The sequence below is a fragment of the Muntiacus reevesi genome, chromosome 22 (genome assembly GCF_963930625.1).
Source record: "Muntiacus reevesi chromosome 22, mMunRee1.1, whole genome shotgun sequence".
Classification (NCBI taxonomy): Eukaryota; Metazoa; Chordata; class Mammalia; order Artiodactyla; family Cervidae; genus Muntiacus; species Muntiacus reevesi.
In genome coordinates this window covers 2,101,466-2,119,020 of record NC_089270.1, presented here as the reverse complement: position 1 = coordinate 2,119,020, position 17,555 = coordinate 2,101,466, and the positions used below count along the sequence as shown (strand labels likewise).

At 58.8% G+C, this 17,555-nt stretch overlaps 1 protein-coding gene across 3 annotated transcripts in view; it reads right to left on the bottom strand.

The window, feature by feature from the left end:
- RGS12 (regulator of G protein signaling 12) overlaps positions 1-17,555 on the bottom strand; it is a 121,474-nt gene that overhangs the window by 77,992 nt on the left and 25,927 nt on the right. For all 3 annotated transcript variants that reach the window (XM_065914533.1, XM_065914534.1, XM_065914535.1), the window contains exons 2-3: positions 14,703-16,646; positions 830-946 (exon numbers count right to left, since the gene is read on the bottom strand). In XM_065914533.1, coding sequence (XP_065770605.1) covers positions 830-946; positions 14,703-16,556 — 1,971 coding nt within the window. In that variant the 5' untranslated portion in view covers positions 16,557-16,646. The remainder of the gene's footprint in view (positions 1-829; positions 947-14,702; positions 16,647-17,555) is intronic.

The window sequence follows — 17,555 nt, the reverse complement described above, 5'->3', positions numbered from 1 at the left end:
GCTTCCGCCTCCTGACTTTCCCCCAGGCCCGAAGGGCAGAGTCAACCAGAGAAGTGAGCCAGCACGAAAAGGAAAGAAAACCGCCAAGCAGGACAAAACAGTAACAGTTGAGCCATAAAACAGAGTCAAGGACCTTCAGTTTCTCCTCAAGGGCTGCGGGTAATGTCCTGAGCCATGTCCTTGAGCTGTTCTGCAGACACTGAAACCCTCGCCAGGAGGAAGAAGCGAACTGCGTGCTGCCCCCACAGCACCTAGACCCCAGACCAGCTGGAAGCAGAAGGCGGATGGCTGAGATTCCCATAACATCCCCTTGTTACATCACCACCCACCAGCCGGAGAGCTGCCCGTGAGCTGATCAAGTGCCCCGTGAGCCCCTGCCCTGAAGCCCGCAGGAGTCCGGGCCTCCTGAGCACGAGCTGCCCGCTCCCCTCGTCTGGGGCCACAATAAAGGCTGTGCGGTCCTTCCCCACAGCCCAAGTCAGTGGACGAGCTTTTCTGTGCATCGGGCAAACGGACCCAAGTCTGGCTGAGTAACAGGTCACGACAGGCCCCTGAGGGTCCGTGTGTCTAGAACACCGTGTCCGGCACGCAGACAGCACAGGACTTATCACGACTCTGCGTCGGCCGAGGAGCAGAGGAGACAGGTCAGGGCGGGCAGGGTGGGTAAGGACGAGGTGGGGAGGGGCTGGACGTGCATGGACACTCACCATGAAGATCAAGGCTACGGGAGAGGAAGGGGGGCAAGGGAAGGGTGGGGGTCAATGGAGACTCAGCTGCATCATTCCTTAAAACCTGGAGAATAAAGGAAGACACGCTCAAGTCACGTTACCTCGAGATCATCGAGGGAGCGGGTGATGCTCAGCCTCCGGGACCTCCCGAAGGACCTCCGGCTGGAGGCACGCGGAGCCGGGGGCACGAGTCCGATGCCCCGCCCGAACTTGGAGCCCTGAAACAAAGACAAAGACCCGTTACCGTCTTGGGAGGAGATGCTGGTTCTGCCCGACGCAGGGCGCCGCCTGGAGAGACGGAGCGGAGGGGAGGCCTCCGGGGCGCCCAGGTAGATCTCATGGTGCATGAGTCACCACAACCGAAAACCCAAAGCTGGAAAAGGCCACCCGGGGCCCCGAGTGCTCGCTGGGCCACCTCCAGCTATGCGTCCAGAGGACGACCCCAGCCTCAACCCCACGTCCACGGGCAAGGGCAAAACACGAGCACGTGTCAGGGATAGCTCGAGCGGGTGGCGGAAGTCGTTAGTGATAGACTAGTTTTCGACAAGTTTGTGCTTTCACACAATTTTATAGGCATTTTAGGAAATTAAAGAGTCTCGGGACGTTCAGCTGGTGTCTGAAGACCAAACCAAGCCCGTGGCATGAAACAACCAACCATTAACACTTCTCATTCTTTCTCTGGGAAATGACCAGAATTAATTCACTGCCATTATGCCAGACATCTCCCCAACTGTGGTTCAGCAAATAAGCCATCACGTTTTAAAAATAAAAGGCATCACAGCTGAAAATCTCCAATTTCCTGGGCACGCAAAATCCTAGGTGACCCGCTTCAAGCACAGAAGAAGTTGCAAATTTCTAAACACTCCGAGATCTTGGGTTCTCCACTCCGGACCTGCGGAGGGACCCAGGGCATCTCGCGGAAAGACAAAATGTACACCACTTCCTTGTGAAGCTCTCTGGGCTGAGTCTCTGCACCGCCAACCTTGCAGACATGCCCATGCCCTGCTGAACGCACCTCTTCCGGGGACAGAGGTCCACGCACGGCCGTGCTGCAGACACGTGAGTAGCAGAGGTTCAGAAAAGCCACCTGGAGCAGAGCGTGTAAGATTGAGCAAGGAAAATCCTGAACTAACAGGAAAGAGAGGGAAGGAGGGAGGGAGACAGAGAGGGAGACAGAGGCAGAGGGAAGACGGAGCTGACTCAGGGAGAGGAAACGCAGTGACGACCGGGACCCCTCAAACGTGTCATCACCGGCAGTAAGGGGGTCCCCGGCGCAGTAACGCGTCACCACGCGCTCCTCAGCCCCCGCGTCCCAGCAAGACCCCAGGCATGCACACGTCCCCGCAAGCGCGTCCTCATCTCTGCACGTCAGCCCCGGGCGGGGCTGTGCTGCCAGCCTGCCCGCCGAGGTCCCTGGGCGATGCGATGCCCACGGGACTGTGGTGCACAGGCCTCAGGACAGCGGGGGGCAGAAAGCGGGCCGTGAGGGTGCCAGGCCAGAGTCAGACCCCCGAGGCCCCGAGAGCGTCACCCTGAAAGCGAGCCGTGGAGCCGTGCAGGGGTGAGGCTGCGCGGGGCGGGGGCTCGGCCTCTAAGGAGCCAAGTTGCCCAGAGACCTCCTTGTCCCCAGACGGGCCTGGGAGCCACCACGCTGCCTCTCGGAGGCCGAGGAAAGGCCTGCGCCAGCCAGAGTGTGCTCAGGGCCGGGTCTCCGAGACCCTCCCCCACCCACCAACCAGGGGTGAGCCTGGGGTTCCAACTGCGCTTCTGCTCCAGGAGACGGCCCCCGGGCCGGCCCAGGGGGCACTCTGAGACACTGACGGACCCTCACGGGCTCGTCCCTTCGTCCCGAAGTCCCCTCCTCCTCCGCCCACCCCCTTTCCCACCCCAGCACCCTGGCTCACTGGTGGGCCTGGCCAGCACGTCACTGACAGATTCTTCAGCAATATTTGTCTAATGTCTTTTTCAAAAAATATGCCTCGGGCTGAGTCTGTGTGTGAGATGCACTGGAATCCAGCGGCCCTCTGCAGACCCATGCCGCCCCCTCCGCCCCTGGGCCCCCCCCAGTACAGAGCCGCCTTCAGGCGTTTTCCATAAACAGCGCCCACAGCCCCGGGTGAGGCGGTCCTGGAACCACAGGCCCCCAGCGCGCCCACCTCCCCAGCAGGGCTGCAGGGCCTGTGCCCTCTGTGATCCCTTCGGGAACACCGGCTTGGGGAAAACGGGAGGGCAAATTAACCGGGGGCAGGGGTCCTCGCGGCGTCTACGCTGGTTGTGCACAGGCTGGAGCTGGACTGGGACGTCAGGGGAGGCCCGAGCGGACCCCGCGGGGCAGCCTCGGCAGCAGGAGGAGCTGCAGCTCTCGGTGAGGCCAGAGTCGCTGCCCCCTCCGCCCCCCGCCCCGGGCGTCACGGGGACGAGCTCCGGGCGTTAACAAACTGCTGCAAAGGCCCCGCTGGCCTGGCACCGCATCACCGGCTCTCCCGGACAGAACTACTGACACGCAGCAGCGGTCACGGCAAGGCGCGGGCCCGCTCTCTGCACAGCCCGCTCTTCACCCTGCGGGCCGAGGGCCGCCCCGGCCTCAGCTGAGGCTTGGTGACCTCAGCACGGTCCCCGAGGGCCACCGTCTCATCCCCCCCAGACGAGGCCCAGAGAAGGGAGACAGCCGACGGGGTGAGGGCAGAACCCGCTGCCCACCACCCATGGAGGGGCCTCCCAGAGCCCACACAGTGATCTAGCCCGGTCCGTCCAGCCTCCTCAGCCTGCAGGTGAGCAGCCGCAACCAGAGACGGGCCCACTCGGGGCCAAACCCAGCTCTCGTCTCGACGATCAGAAGCAGGAACGCCCGACTGAAGGGTGAGGACACCCCAGGGGGGCAGAGCCGGGTCCCCGCCGGACAGTGCCGGGCACACGGCGGGCGCTCCGTGAGCACTTATGGAACAAACCCCAGCGCACGGGGCCGTCTAGCTTCCAACGGAGGCCAGGTCAGCTGAAGCTTTCCCAGGAGACTCTGAGGAGCGAGGTTTCCAGCTGACGTACCTCTCCTGCCCAATCAGAAAGCAAAGCCATCCCGACTGCCTCACAGAGCGTCCCCGTAAAGACCCGCCAGCCGGGCCCCAGAGAACCGAGCGGGCAAAAGGGACTCACAATGCCAGGAGGCCGGGGTGGCATGAAAGAGGAGCTGTCTGAGCCTGTGGGCAGGGGAGCAGCGTGCGCGGCAGGACCCCATCCTCGGACTCGGGCCTCGGGGGCACGGGCGATGGCTGGTGTCAGGCAGAGAGGCCCTGGGAGGCGGGGAACCACACGCTGGACGCGGGCAGCGGGGACCACTGCAGCCCCCAGCCGCTGCGACCAGAGCCGGGCAGCAACCCAGCTGGCCAGGGGCGGGGCGCAGAGCCCGTCCCGAGCCCGGCACAGGAGCAGGCCCCGGGGCTGAGGGACGAGAGCCGAGCGGCCAGCACAGCTCGTGAGGTCCGGCTCCTACAAACTCCGCCGTCAGGAAGAAGTCTAAACCCGACATCCAATCAGTTTTAGAATCAACAGAAATCCACTTCCAACACGGCCCTGGACAAACATGCAGAGGTGACTCAGGAGACGTGAGCGCTGAGGGAGGGCCCCTCTTCACTGCGAATCACCTTCTCGAGAAAGAAGCCGAGGCTGGGTCTCCCGCTCAACAAAGAAAAGGGCAAATGTGTTTCCTGTCGTTCAGTCGGTCATTCGGTCCGACCCTTGGCGACCCCCGGGACTGCAGCACGCCAGGCTGCCCGGTCCTTCACCATCTCAAGGACTTGGCTCAAATTCACGTCCACTGAGTTGGTGATGCCATCCAAGCTCTCTATCTCATTCTCCTGCCACCTCCTTCTCCTTTCACCTTCAACCTTTCCCAGCACCAGGCTCTACCTGCAGAAAATTCTTAAAGAGATGGGAATACCTGACCATCTTACCTGTCTCCTGAGAAACCTGTTTGCGGGTCGAGAAGCAACAGTTAGAACGTGTACAAAAGGTCAGTCAAATCAAGACAGAAAATTAAGGAATATGCCTGTTTATTCAATAATGTCTAAGAGACAGGCAGTCATCAAGAGTGAAAACACAGACTTGTTCAAAAGACAGAAAAACGGTGTGTGGGAGAACTTCCAAGCCAATAAAGGAGGTGATGAAGGAAGCAAGAAAGCCAACAACAGCCTTGAAAACAAAACATACAAACAGGCAGGAAAGGAGAAGCCTAGGAAAAACAGACTCACAGGCAGCACACGGCACCGTCATGGAACCAGGACTCTACATGGCAGTATCTCAATGAATATGGACGGGCCAGATTCGCCATTTACTCCAGTCTCACTCCTGAGCCTCAGAACATCAGACTGCATCGGGGTGAACATCCAACTACCTGCCACTCATAGGAACAATCCTAAAACATGAGAAAATTAAAGACAGAAAATGCTGACCCAGACAAGGCTTGTGTAGCCATGTATAACAGAGAAAACAGATTTCACCTCCAGTGCAGGTTTTTAAATAAAAGACTCAATATGCCAAAAAGAGAAGAGAGGGAGGAAAAAGGGGAGGAAATGCTACCACTGGTTCATGGCTTCGTGAGGTTAGGGTAAACCTGACACGAACACTAAACAGTGAGAGAAGGGGAAGTGCAAGACAGTCTCACTCCAAAGTACGGATGCGAAAATCCTGCAAGAAGACTAGCAAGCCAAACCTGCAGTGAATGAAAAGACAAGCACAAGTCAGGCTTATCTCAGGAATGTAAGCCGGGTTCAGTATTTAAACTCTATCAGTATAATATGCCATATTAGCATTTTTAAGGAGGAAGCCCATTTGATTGTCTCAATGAGTGCAAACGAACCAAAAAAGAAAGGCTAAAATTCAACACCCATTCATGATGCCAAGTATTAACAAGTGGGAACAGAAGTAACCCTGACAATGCAGCTGCACATAGAAAGAAGCAAATCCACTGTACTTTTAAATATCACAAATGATGACATGTACAATTTTTATGTATGTACCACTTATAATAGTAACAAATCATATAAGGTATCTAGAAATCAGTCTGGTCAAATAATCTAAGAATAAAAGTAGTCAACAATGTTTATGAAGGTATTTATGAAGGCATACGATTTTACTGAAAGAAAATCTAAACACATGGCGAGAGATAGCACTTTCACGGATAGGACAGGGTGTAGGATATTTCTTCCTGGAGATGCTGTCCCAATTAAACAATCAATAGCAATTTTTTTGGAGAATTTATTACCTGATTATAAAATCTGCATAAAAGAGCAAGGCTCAAGCAACGCCAAGATCAGATCAGGCACATCAGACACAAAGCTACAGATCTGAAAGAAAAGGGCGGCCGGGGCCCTGGCAGGGGAGGTCAGAGAATCGAGACCCACACGTTCGTGGATATGCAGCACGCGGCGCCGCCGGGCCTCCTGAGAACACGAATTCAGTGCTTCCGACCGGTTGTCCACACAGAGGAAAAAATTAACTTGTCACCCACCTTATGCCACACACAAAAATCAACTCCATAAAATGTTAGGGGGAAAAATAGGAGAAAATATTTCAGAGCTCAGGGTAGTAGGGAATGTGCTAAATCACATCCATGAAAAGAGAAATGCAAGAGAAAGGCGGACAAGCTGGACAACATCAAAGTCAAGAACGTCTGTTCATCAAGGTGACACCGCACGTGGAACACCGAGAGGGCATTCACGGACCGTGCGCAATCGGCAGAGGTTGACAGCCAGAGTCTGTAACTCCTGCCCATCAGAGAAGACGACCCAACAGAAACATGGGCCAAGTTTTCAGTAGGCCCCTCAACAAAGAGGAAATCACATCTTTGTGATCAGGGAATGCAAACTAAAGCCTCAAGATAACATAGGTTAACAGAAAGTGGAGGAGCCTCACAAAGGCAAGTTTCAGCAAGCACGCGGGGCAATCTGAGCTTAGAGGAGCGGGTGCAGGGCTGTCGGGAAAACAGCGTGCTTCTGCGTGGTGAGGGCATTGTGAGCAAATTTTACTGAGCTTGGAACCTGAACGAAAAGCCTCCAAGTCGTGGGACTCAGCGGTTAAAATAGGACAGAACAGATGGTGAGAACTCCAGGACATTTAGAGGAGCGTGGCCTCAGACACCTCCCGAGAGAGCTGGTCTTGTGTTCCTCCTGGAGACCTACCTAGACTAACGGCTGAGCAGAAGCCCTGGACTCTTCCCTGGGCGCAGAGAGGCCGTGCGCAGCGTAGAGGTTTCCCTCCTCTCTAGGGAGGGGAAGGGGTGGCATGGGTAGAAGCTCCTGGACCCGTCTGGGGGGCGTGCAGGGTGACACCGGATACGGTTCTCACTGCTTCGGTCTGGGGCAAGGACTGGGCACCAAGAGCCACAACACTGGCAGTACCGTCCGCCAGTGACTCCATCTGCGTCTGCTCGAGACCCGGCTACTGTCGGCACGAAGGAACAGAGACCAGAAGCTTAACACTCGGCCCTGCTACAGAGCAGCCCTTCCATTCTTTGGACAGACCCTGAGAAATGCCTTCAATTCACAGCTGGAGACGTGTGCAAGAATGCTCACCGAAGCATCGTCTGTCATTTTGTTAATGGCTGTGTGTGTTTGAGTGTGTGGGTGTGAGAGAGAGTGAGTATGTGTGTGAGTGTGTGTGTGAGCGTGGTAGTGCTGGTGGTATACTCATACGATCGGTTATGATATAGCTGAAATGAGGAACTGCAGGTGAAGATAATATCATGGAGAAGTCTTTGAAGAGACATGCCTTATTAGAGAACAAGTTTCAGAACACTGTCTTATAAAGCCATCTAAAGCTCAAGAAACAGCAAAACTAATCAATACGGGATTCAAGCACTTCAAACCCTTCTGATTCTGGCAGGAACGTGGTGGCCACTTAGCTGGGAACATTCTCCCTTTTCCTGGCAACTGTCTAAAGCCAAGAACGGGAAGCAGTGGCTCTGCTACGTCCCCGCTCCCTTGCTGCCCGCCTCCTTCACCTGAGTGTCCTCCCCTCTGCGCTCCACACGGTGTCCAGCTCCTCTGAAAGCCCTGCCCCGCCGGGTCCAGGAGGGGCCGAGCGCTTCCCCCCGGGGGAGCACGGGGTGCAGGCGGTCAGAAGGACCACCTCGTGCAGAGCAGAGGGGCCCATCCCAGCATGCTGTCCCGGTGTCCCGCCCCCCACGTCCCAACACGCCATCCCCACGTCCCCGTGCGTCCCGGCGTCCCCACGTCACGTCCCAGCGTCCCCAGGCATGCCATCCCCGCGTGCCATCCCTGCGTCCCCACGTCCCGGCGTCCCATCCCGGCATCCCCAAGTCCCCTCCCGGCGTCCACGCGTCCCATCCCGGCGTCCCCGCATCCCCACATCCTGGCGTCCCATCCCGACATCCCCGTATCCTGTCCTGGCGTCCCCGCATCCCATCCCGGCGTCCCTGCGTGCCGTCCCCGCGTGCTGCCCCGCCGTCCCATCCCGGCGTCCCCGTGTCCCGTCCCGGCGTGCCATCCCTGAGTCCCCGCGTCCATGCGTCCGTCCCGGGGCAGGGCACCTCCACCGGCGGGCGGGCGGGGCAGGCCCTTTTATCTCCCAGACCAGCTGACTCTCCCCATCATCCTCGGCTTCCTCCACCACCGACTCTCAGAGAGCCAGGTGTTGTTGAGCAAGGGCGCTGTTTACAAGGGTGGAAGATCCAAGCCGCTCTTTTCAGAGGCAGTTAAATCACCAGGCCTCGCCCAGCTTTTTTAGTCTTCTCTAGATTTTTTTTTTTTTACAGTCTATTTTAAAACTTCCTCCCATTGTACTAGAAGAGAGGTCAGTCTGTTGAATCCGATACTGTCCTCGTGGGAGGACAGATGAGCCTTTCCTTAGCAAAGTCGCAGAAATACCGATAAGGCTTCCAGCACCAATCCTCACTTTGATCTTAATAAATAAAGAATTACTAACATAATTTTAAGTTTTTTCTTCAAATGCGTTCTTTTTAGTTGAGTAAAAGATGTTCAGATTCCCATAATAAAAAAATCAAAACAACAAAAAAATAAAATTCTAGTGTTCTGGACCCTTCCCAGTTTTCACTTACTGCCCTGGGTAACTAGTACTATGCGTTTGAAGTGTTTCCTTTTCATTTCTTCTATATGTTTACATAAAAACATGTGTACGCTTTAAAATGCACAGGTTTACTTGGGGGGTATTGACATGCCTTAACAAAAGCGGGGCCATGTTAAGTGTGCACGTGTGAGCGGCTTGCCCGCTCCTGGGCTGTCCCCACGGGTGACTCCCCACCCCACCCACCTCCCCTGCAGCAGGTGCAGCCCCGTGATGAGGCCGGGCCCTCGAGGAGCAGCAAGAGGGTCCCCGCAGCTTCTGCTGGGCCTCCATCGCTCCCTGCCCCCTCCTGCAGACCACCTCCGCCCCCCCATCCTCCTGCAGGCTGGAATGTGGACAGACGCTGTCTCACCCCCGAGGAGGGCTGTCTTCAACCTCAAGTTCATGTGCAGACACACGTGGGACCATGGAAACAACAGGAAGGAGGAATACGGCTCCTGATGAAGAGGAAGCCTCCATGCAGGCCCTGGGCAGCCCACCCAGGCCGACCAGCGGAGCGCACAGCCCTGAGGGTTCAGGCCACACAAAGTCCTGTGTAACAGACTGAAACCCATCACTTGTAAATGAGCGCATGTAGCCTACCGTACGAAAATACATCATTCTTCACGCCATTGTCAACAAGCACGTCTTATTCAATCAAAAAAATTTCAGTGATGACCACTTCTGCCGGTTTGGAAATGACTCACCCTTGAAAGCCTCCCCTCCTGCGTCCCCCGAGAGCCGCTCTGGGACGGCTGACCTGACACTGGCCTCGGGACACCTGGAGAGGTGTTCACCTGTACAGGCAAGAGTCAGAAAATGCCTTCCCTCCAGGCCTCACAGCAGAAAGGGGTCCCAGAAAGCCAAGATCTGGACTGAGGCAGGGTACACAGGACACAGACCAGGTAAAGGCGCATAATGAAGAGAGGACCATCTGGACACGAGGTGATGGGCCTTGGGGACCAACTGGTGACCGAACGCGGTGATAAGAGTCCTGCTAACAGCCGGCTTCCTTCACGCAGACAGAATAGAAAGGCTGTGTGCCAGGAGTTCCAACGGGAACACTTAACACAAAGAGCTGCTGAGCACGACACAGAAGCAGTCATGAGCACCAGAGGGTGGAGGGAAGACAGAGACAGCGCGCGCCCCTCGGGGGCCCCTCCCAGCCCGGGGTCAGGCCTGCTTGCCCCCACTGGCCACAGGCTACCCGCTCAGGGGCACAGCCGGAGGGGCTGAATAGGAAAAGCTGGTGAGAAGTCCCCTGGGGCATGCGAAGCTCCCTCGGGGCCCTGGAGGGCCGTGCGGCAGGGCAGAGCCGGCCCATCAGGAGCGAAGGCCCGGGCAGGTGACAGGTGCCCGTCTGAGCGATGGAGGCGCCACGTGCACCGGGCCCTCCGTGAAGACCGAGACTGACCAGCTCCAGGCACGCGGCAGAACCTCTGAGCAGTCAGCCGCTCAGCCCTAAGTGGAACATGCCAAGGCCTCGAGGCCACATACAACGAGGAAGGCCCTGGACCGAATTCGCTCAGAAAAGCCCGTGCACGAACCTAGCAGACTCAAAGATGCTGCGTGGGGACGGGGTTGGGGGGAGGGCCGCAGAGGGCGCAGGGGCGGGGCGGGGCGGGGCGGGGCGGGGCGGGGCGGGGCCGGAGGGGCGGGGCGGGGCGGGGCGGGGCGGGGCGGGGCGGGGCCGGCGGGGCGGGGCGGGGCGGGGCCGGCGGGGCGGGGCGGGGCGGGGCGGGGCCGGCCTCCCAGGCGCTCCCTCTCAGCACCAGGCACTCAGCACCTTCCTTGCCCGCATCGGACGCTGGAGCTGGACCGTGCGGACAGCACTCTGCCTGCAGGGCCGTGCTGGTTCCCGCGGGGCCGTCGTGGCCACACTCTCCCGAGGCCATCGCCCGGGGGCAGCCTGCTCCCCGGCAGCCAGCGCCGCCCGGCAGCCCGCCGCCCGCGGGCCTGCCCTCTAGGCTCTAAGCCTCTGCCTTCACCCCCTCTGCTGCTTCCTCCGCAGGGTTCCATTTGCACTCCCGGGGCGGTGAGCCAGCTCTGGCCTGGTTCTTCCTGATAACTTCTCCCCGTTCAACTCGCAGGCGTGTTTTCTGTCTCCCGGCCGGATCCTGACGGACGCAGCCTGGTTCTGCACAGGGTAAGACACTGAAGCCACAGTCTCCATGGAGAGGAGCTGACGGCAATTCCAGACCCACCTACCCAACCTTCCACCATCTCTGGCCTCGCTCCCTCCCACGCCTAACACGTCTTCCTCTTGGCTTTCCTGGCACTTCCGGCCTCCATCCCTTCCTGCCCTGTCCTCTGCTGATGCAGACAAGCCTCACGCCAGCTCAGGCCAGGCCAGGAGGGACACCGGGAGCCCCAGCTTAGGGCCCTGGAAGCCTCTGCCACTCCAGCTGGGGCCCTGGGGTTAGACTGTGCTAAAATGAGGAGAACCCACTTAGCAAAGAGCAACGGATACACTTCCAGAGACTGGAGCTGGGATGCAGCAACGTACAACCTATTACTACTTATTTATTACTGTACTACTTGCTACAATTTATTACTACTTAGATAAATTGTGTGTCCAGCACATCGCAAGATGAATGCCACCTGACTACTGGCAAGTCGCTGGATGTGCATAAAACCTACTCTCCTTATCAGTAAGATGATGAGCTCACAGCATCCCCATTCAGGTCAAATAAAGAGATAAAATAAACGCTATGTCGCCACTCCCCAGCACCGCAGACCTCCCTTCCGCGCCAAGGGCTTTGTTCTTCTGTCACAGTTTACACTGTAGTAACAGCCAACGCCTTTGTTTTCACTACATTTTTGTTCAAGGTGAAAGAACATTAAAAAGAAGTCCAAGATGATCTCTGACAAAGGGTCAGATAATACAAGAGAACAATGACCGTCTTTTCTACAAAGGGTGCTGGAACAACAGGCATCCACAGCCAAAAACTGAATCTAGACACAGACCTCACACCCTTCGGAAAATTAACTCCAAGTGGATCACAGACGTCAGTGTAAAACAAAAAATCAAAAAGCTCCTAGAAGACAGCACAAGAGGAAACCTGGAAGACCGTGGGTTCAGTGACATGTTTGGTACAGCACCAAAGACACGATCCATGAAAGAAAGAACTGATAAGTTGCTGGACTTCATCAAAATGAAGAATTTTTACTCGTGTGAAGGCCTATTATCCAAAACAAACAAAGAACTCTTAAAACTCAACAGTAAGAAAACACACAATCCAGGACTCAGGGCTCCCCTGGCAGCCCAGTGGTTAAGACTTCACACTTTCAGTGCAGAGGACACGGGTCTGATCCCTGGTCAAGAGAAACTAGGACCCCACGTGCCATGCAGTGTGGCCAAACAACCTGATAAAAAATGGGCCAAAGATCTTAACAGACACCTCACCAAAGATACACAGACGATAAGTAAGTGTAGGAAGAGACATTCAACATCACAAGTCATCCGGGAGATGCAAGTTAAGACAATGAGATACCACTACGCAAGTGTCAGAAAGGCAAAAACGCTGAACACTGACACACAATTGGGGCCAGAACGTGAAGCGACAGACACTTTTCATCACTGCTGGCAGAAATGCAAAATGGTGCAGCCACTTTGGAAGATACTTTCTTACACAGCAGCACACACTCTGAGCCCACAATTCAGCAATCTCCCTCCCTTGGAGCTTACCCACAGAAGTTGAAAACTTACACCCACAGGAAAACCTGCACACAGATGTTTAGATCAGTTTTATTCAGAGCTGCCGGAACCTGGAAGCAACCAAAGTGTCCTTCAGGAGGGGAATGGATAAATACACCGTGATGCCTCCAGACAATGGAATGTTGTTAGTGCTAAAGGAAAATGAGCTAACGAGCCATGCAAAGACAAGGCTAAGTGAAGGAAGCCAATCTGAAAGGCCATAGCCGTGTGCTATGCTGGCATTCTGAAAGAGCGGAGCAGTGGAGACGGTGTGAGCCTGAGTGATGACCAGAAGCTGACAGAAGGGCGGGGGGCGGGCGGAGCTCGGAGCGTGCTTAAGGCCGTGAAAACCACTCTGCGTGATCCACAACGGTGAGTACACGTCCTTATACATTTGTGCAAGCCCGCAGAACACACACAAGAGTGACCCTAGCAGAAACTGTGGAGTCGGGTCTGCTGATGGTGACAAAGGTCCCTTGGGGGGAACGGGGACAGGGGTGGGGGAGGCTGTGCACCTTTGAGGACAGAGCTACCTTTCTGTGCCTTCCCCTCAATTTCATTATAAACCTAAAACGGCTCTAAACGACAGTCTTGTGAAAAACAGAAAGAAGCCCAAGGTTTGAATCATGAGCCTGCTTCATCCTGACGGCTGACCTCAGACAAGTCCTTGGCCCCTGGAGGACCAGTCAGCGGCCTGCAGGGGCACAGAGCACCCACGGTCCCGGGATCCCTGAGGTCAGACCCCTGCCCCCGAGGAGCCTGAGACCGCGTGGAGCTGGACGGGGCCGATGGGCATTCCCACCCAGGGGGCAGACGTGAGGCGCACTGCCATCCACCGGACAGACAGACACCCTGCGTCCAGTCAGTGTGAAGTTCCCCGACACAGCGGCCGTGGGGAGAACCCACTCGCGGGGTACGTACTCAGAGGGCCAACGCCTGTACTTCAGATAACGCTTTGGCCACCTTCTGGGGCCACCCCTCCCCAGCACCCCCCGACCCAACAGGGAAGCCCAGGCGGAAGCTGCCGCCCACCTGTCCACGCCGCAGGTGGCCCAGCGGGAGCGGGTGGGAAGGAGACCCCGGCCAGGCAGCTCAGACCCGGGGAACTGGGGGAGGGGCCCTCGGGGGCAGAACCCCCGAGCCCGGCCACTGTGGGAACGCGGTCAGGCCCTGTGATCACAGCTGTGTTTACGGAAGCACAGGTCTGAGCTCAGACACAGCAGAGGGTCACCCGGTCGTCGTGGAGGGAAAACCCTGAGACTCTCCCGTCTCCAGGTTTTCTTTCAAGTGTACCCCACCAGACCTGGGAAGGGGTCGGCTCGTGAGGACGACAGCCTCAGACTCCACAGCCCAGCCCCTCCTCTACTCTGCCCCCACCCGGCCAGCCAACCCCTTCTGGGGCTTCTCCCGGGATTTATTTTCAGCTTCTGGGAACAAAGGTGTGAACAAACACAGAAAAGGTACTTTAAATCACAAAGGTCCTCTGAGAACAGTTCCTCTCAAACCATCTGAGCTGCGAGCCAGCCCCCCTTGTTCCAGCCGGCACCCCGTGTCTCAGCCCTCCCGCCAGCATCTGCTGGGGGCCCGGTCTAGCTCAGATGGTATAGAACCCACCTGCCAATTTTGGCAGGTTTGATCCCTGGGTCGGAAAGACTCCTGGAGGAGGAATTGGTAGCCCACTCCAGTATTCTTGCCTAGGAAATCTCATGGACAGAAGAGCCTGGCGGGCTACAGTCCATGGGGTCGCAAAGAGTTGGGCACGACTTAAGGGACTCAAACTTGGACTGTGTATTCCAAGCCTGTCCCAAGCTGTCTTCAGTGACTTCAGCTGGTGTTTTCTCATAGCAGCACCTCCTCTGTGGAGGAAACGCCCCGGGGAAGCTCCCCGTCCTGAAGAGAACAGGCTGAGCATCCAGAATTTGCCCTCGTGGCACCCGCCGCAGCAGGAAAGGGTGGGAAGCGGGGAGGAGGGCCTTACCCCGACCAGGTGCTCACCGCCCCTCCACTGCCACCTGTCCCACCTGGGCCCCACCCAGAGCCCAGCTGAACCCGAGGGAGGTGCCGTGAGGCCGCCAGAGGCCACCCGGGCCAGGCGGGAGGAAGCGGGCACGGGGGAGCGAGCCACGCAGGTGCCGGCATCCATCGGTAACTGACCAAGTCAGGAACCACGCTCGCCTCCCCAGCCCTCCCTCCAGGCTCACCTTTTTGTCTTCCTTGGTCTTCCTAACACTTCGATGGGGGCCGAAGATGTTCTGCACGCCGAGGGCCTTCCTGGCCCAGTCCCTCCGCTGGGTGCTGGGCGGGGGCTGGGCGGGGCTGCCCTCCACGCGGTAGCGGTCGGCAGGAATCTTGCTCATGGGTGGGGGCAGCGTGCCGCAGTTGATGCTGGACCAGCCATCCGTGGAGTCGGTGTAAGACTCCTGGTCGCTGACGTGCCCGCACTGCCACTCCTGCAGCACGTGGACTGGGAGCCACCGCTGGCCGGAGCCACCGCCAGGGCCCGCAGCGCCCGTCCGGGAAGGCGGGGCCGGACACCTCAGGGGGGCCGGGGGGCCCTCCACGTGCGGAGCGGGCCCCAGGTGCTTGCCGAGGTCCCGGCACCTGTCAGCCTGTGGGGCGGCCTCGAACGGGGCCCCCTCGGGGTCGAGGCAGAAGGCCCCGTTCCAGGGGGTGGCCCAGGGCTGGGGGCCCCTTCCGCCCGCGCCCTCCCAGGCACCGCCACCAGGGCCGTGCCTACTGGAGGCGGCACCCAGGTCCACCACGAGCACGCGGCTGCTCCTGTCCTCGGGGCTGAAGTTCCCAATGCCGCTGTCGCTGTTGCTGCTCGTGCTGGTGTTCTGGTGGGCGTCGGCGTCCCCGTCAGCGAAGGCCCGGGCCCGCACGCCCTCGATCAGCTCGCCCATGTCCCGGTAGAGCACCGAGATGAACTGCAGCACGGGCAGCGAGGACGCGGGGAACTCCAGGCAGCCGTTGGTGTCGGGGTCGGCCGTGCACTCAAACCCGAAGCGCCGGGCGATGCCCTGGTGGATCTTGTGGCTGAACAGGTCGGGGTCCACCATGAACACGTGGCAGGACGTCCGCAGGACACCGTCCTCCTCCTGCGCCAAGCTCCCATCATCACCCGCCTGCATGGTAACCAGCCCGAAAAACCGCCTGTCGTCCGGGCACACGGCGCTGAAGGCCAGCCTCTCGGCCGGGTAGCGGGCCAGCACGGCCGCCTTGTCCGTGCACAGCTGCACGCAGTCATGCATGACCTTCATGGTCACCAGCGAGTGGATCTTCTGCTCAGCCCGAAGGCGCCGCAGGCAGCCCCGGATGGCCTGCACGCTGTCCGACTCCAGGCTGCAGCCGGTGGACGGCAGCTCGATGGAGCCCAGGTAGCCCACGACCATGGCCACGTTGAGAATGCTTGCGTCCAGCCCAAAGTCCTCAGGAGCCTCCAGCCCCGCGCTGAAAGCAGAACCGTGGTTCCCCACTTTGGGCGTCTCCTCCTTAGAAGGCAGGCTGGGATGCAGATTACTTGCACTCTCGTGTGCAAGGTCACACCGGCCGGCGGCTGACTCTGAAAGCGACCTCTGTTTCAGCTTCAGGGGCTCCGAGTTGCTGGCTCGAAGGCCAGGGTTTTCAAAGATCATGTTGAAAATCCCTCCTGACTGCATTTCCTCAACGACTCTCTCTGCCCTGTTTATTCCTAAGGCCTTAGAGTCGAGTTTGGGCTTCAGCCAGCCTTTTCCTTCGTAAAAGCCGACCTCTTCGTCACTGGAGCAGGACTCCAGGTGGCCGCCGCCCTCCGCGATCACCATGTGCAGGACCCCGGAGCACTTCCCGATTAGCTTCACCACGTCTTCGTGGGACGCCTTCCTCACGTTGATCTCGTTGACGGTGAGGATCTGGTCGCCGGCGCGGAGGCCCACGAGGTCGGCGGGGCTGCCCCTGAGGACGCAGCTGAGCACGCAGGGCGCCTGGCCCGAGAGCGTGAAGCCGTAGCCGGCGCGGCCCCGGGCCACCTCCACGCTGCGCAGGCGCGCGGGCGCCGGGTCCCCCGCTCGGAACATCTCCGCCGCGCCCCGTGCATCGCTCACCCCGCCGGCCGGCCCATGGCGCGAGGCTGCCGGCAGCCAGCCCGGTCTCCTCGGAGGGGCGCCCTGCGGAGGAAGAAGAGAGAGCTGGTTGTTGAAGATCGCACGCTGCGCAGCGTGCTTGCTTAAACCCGAAGGCACAGCTCACAGCGCAGCCGCCCCGGGTCAACGCGCAGAAGGGGCGCGGTCGCTGTGCAGCCCAAGGGGCCCCCTTCAGGGGCAGGCCTGCCGCCCTTCCCACCCCCACCTCGGCCCGCCCCACCCCGGGTCTGAGGACAGGACTCCAGCAGAAGCTGCCCCCTCGGGTCTGGACGCCGAGAGGCGCGCGCCGGACCCCAGCGCTCCGGCGGGCCCAGGGCGGAGCGGAGTCCCTAGTCCAGCCTGTCTTTGATCACCACTGCCTCACCTCTGCCGTCCACACCAAGTCCGCCCCCGGGGAGGGGTGTCGGCTGGTTTTCCCTCACATCCCCGGCCCTCTCTGCAGTCATTGACTTTGAACAAGGCCTGGTGTGGAGAGAACACACCGGCCTGAAAAAAGCCCTGCAGGATGGAGGCCACCCCGCGGAACAGACGAGAGAAGCGAGGAGAGCAGGAATCTGTACTTAACTATCCCAGGGGGACGACTGCACAGTGAAAAGAACTGGTTGTCAGCAGAAACAAACCCAGGTCGGGGTCCCCAAGGCCACCCCGGGTTCCAGCAGGACAGGCAGGACTCAGCACATTCGTCCTCTCAGCTCTGATCCATCCCAGCGAGAAGCTGCGAAGCGGAACTAGCGATGGGAGAAGGTCCAGGGGGGAGGGGGGTGGGGTCCAGGGGAGTCGGGCGCCAGCTTCCAGAACCCCGTCCCGAGGACACACACGGACCCACAGAGGCACGTGTCCCCAGGGAAGCCCGTCACAGACTCAGAGCTGGGGTTCTTACTGGGGGCCGGGCCCGGGGGCCCCTCTGCTGGGCAGACACTCAATCCAGCCCCA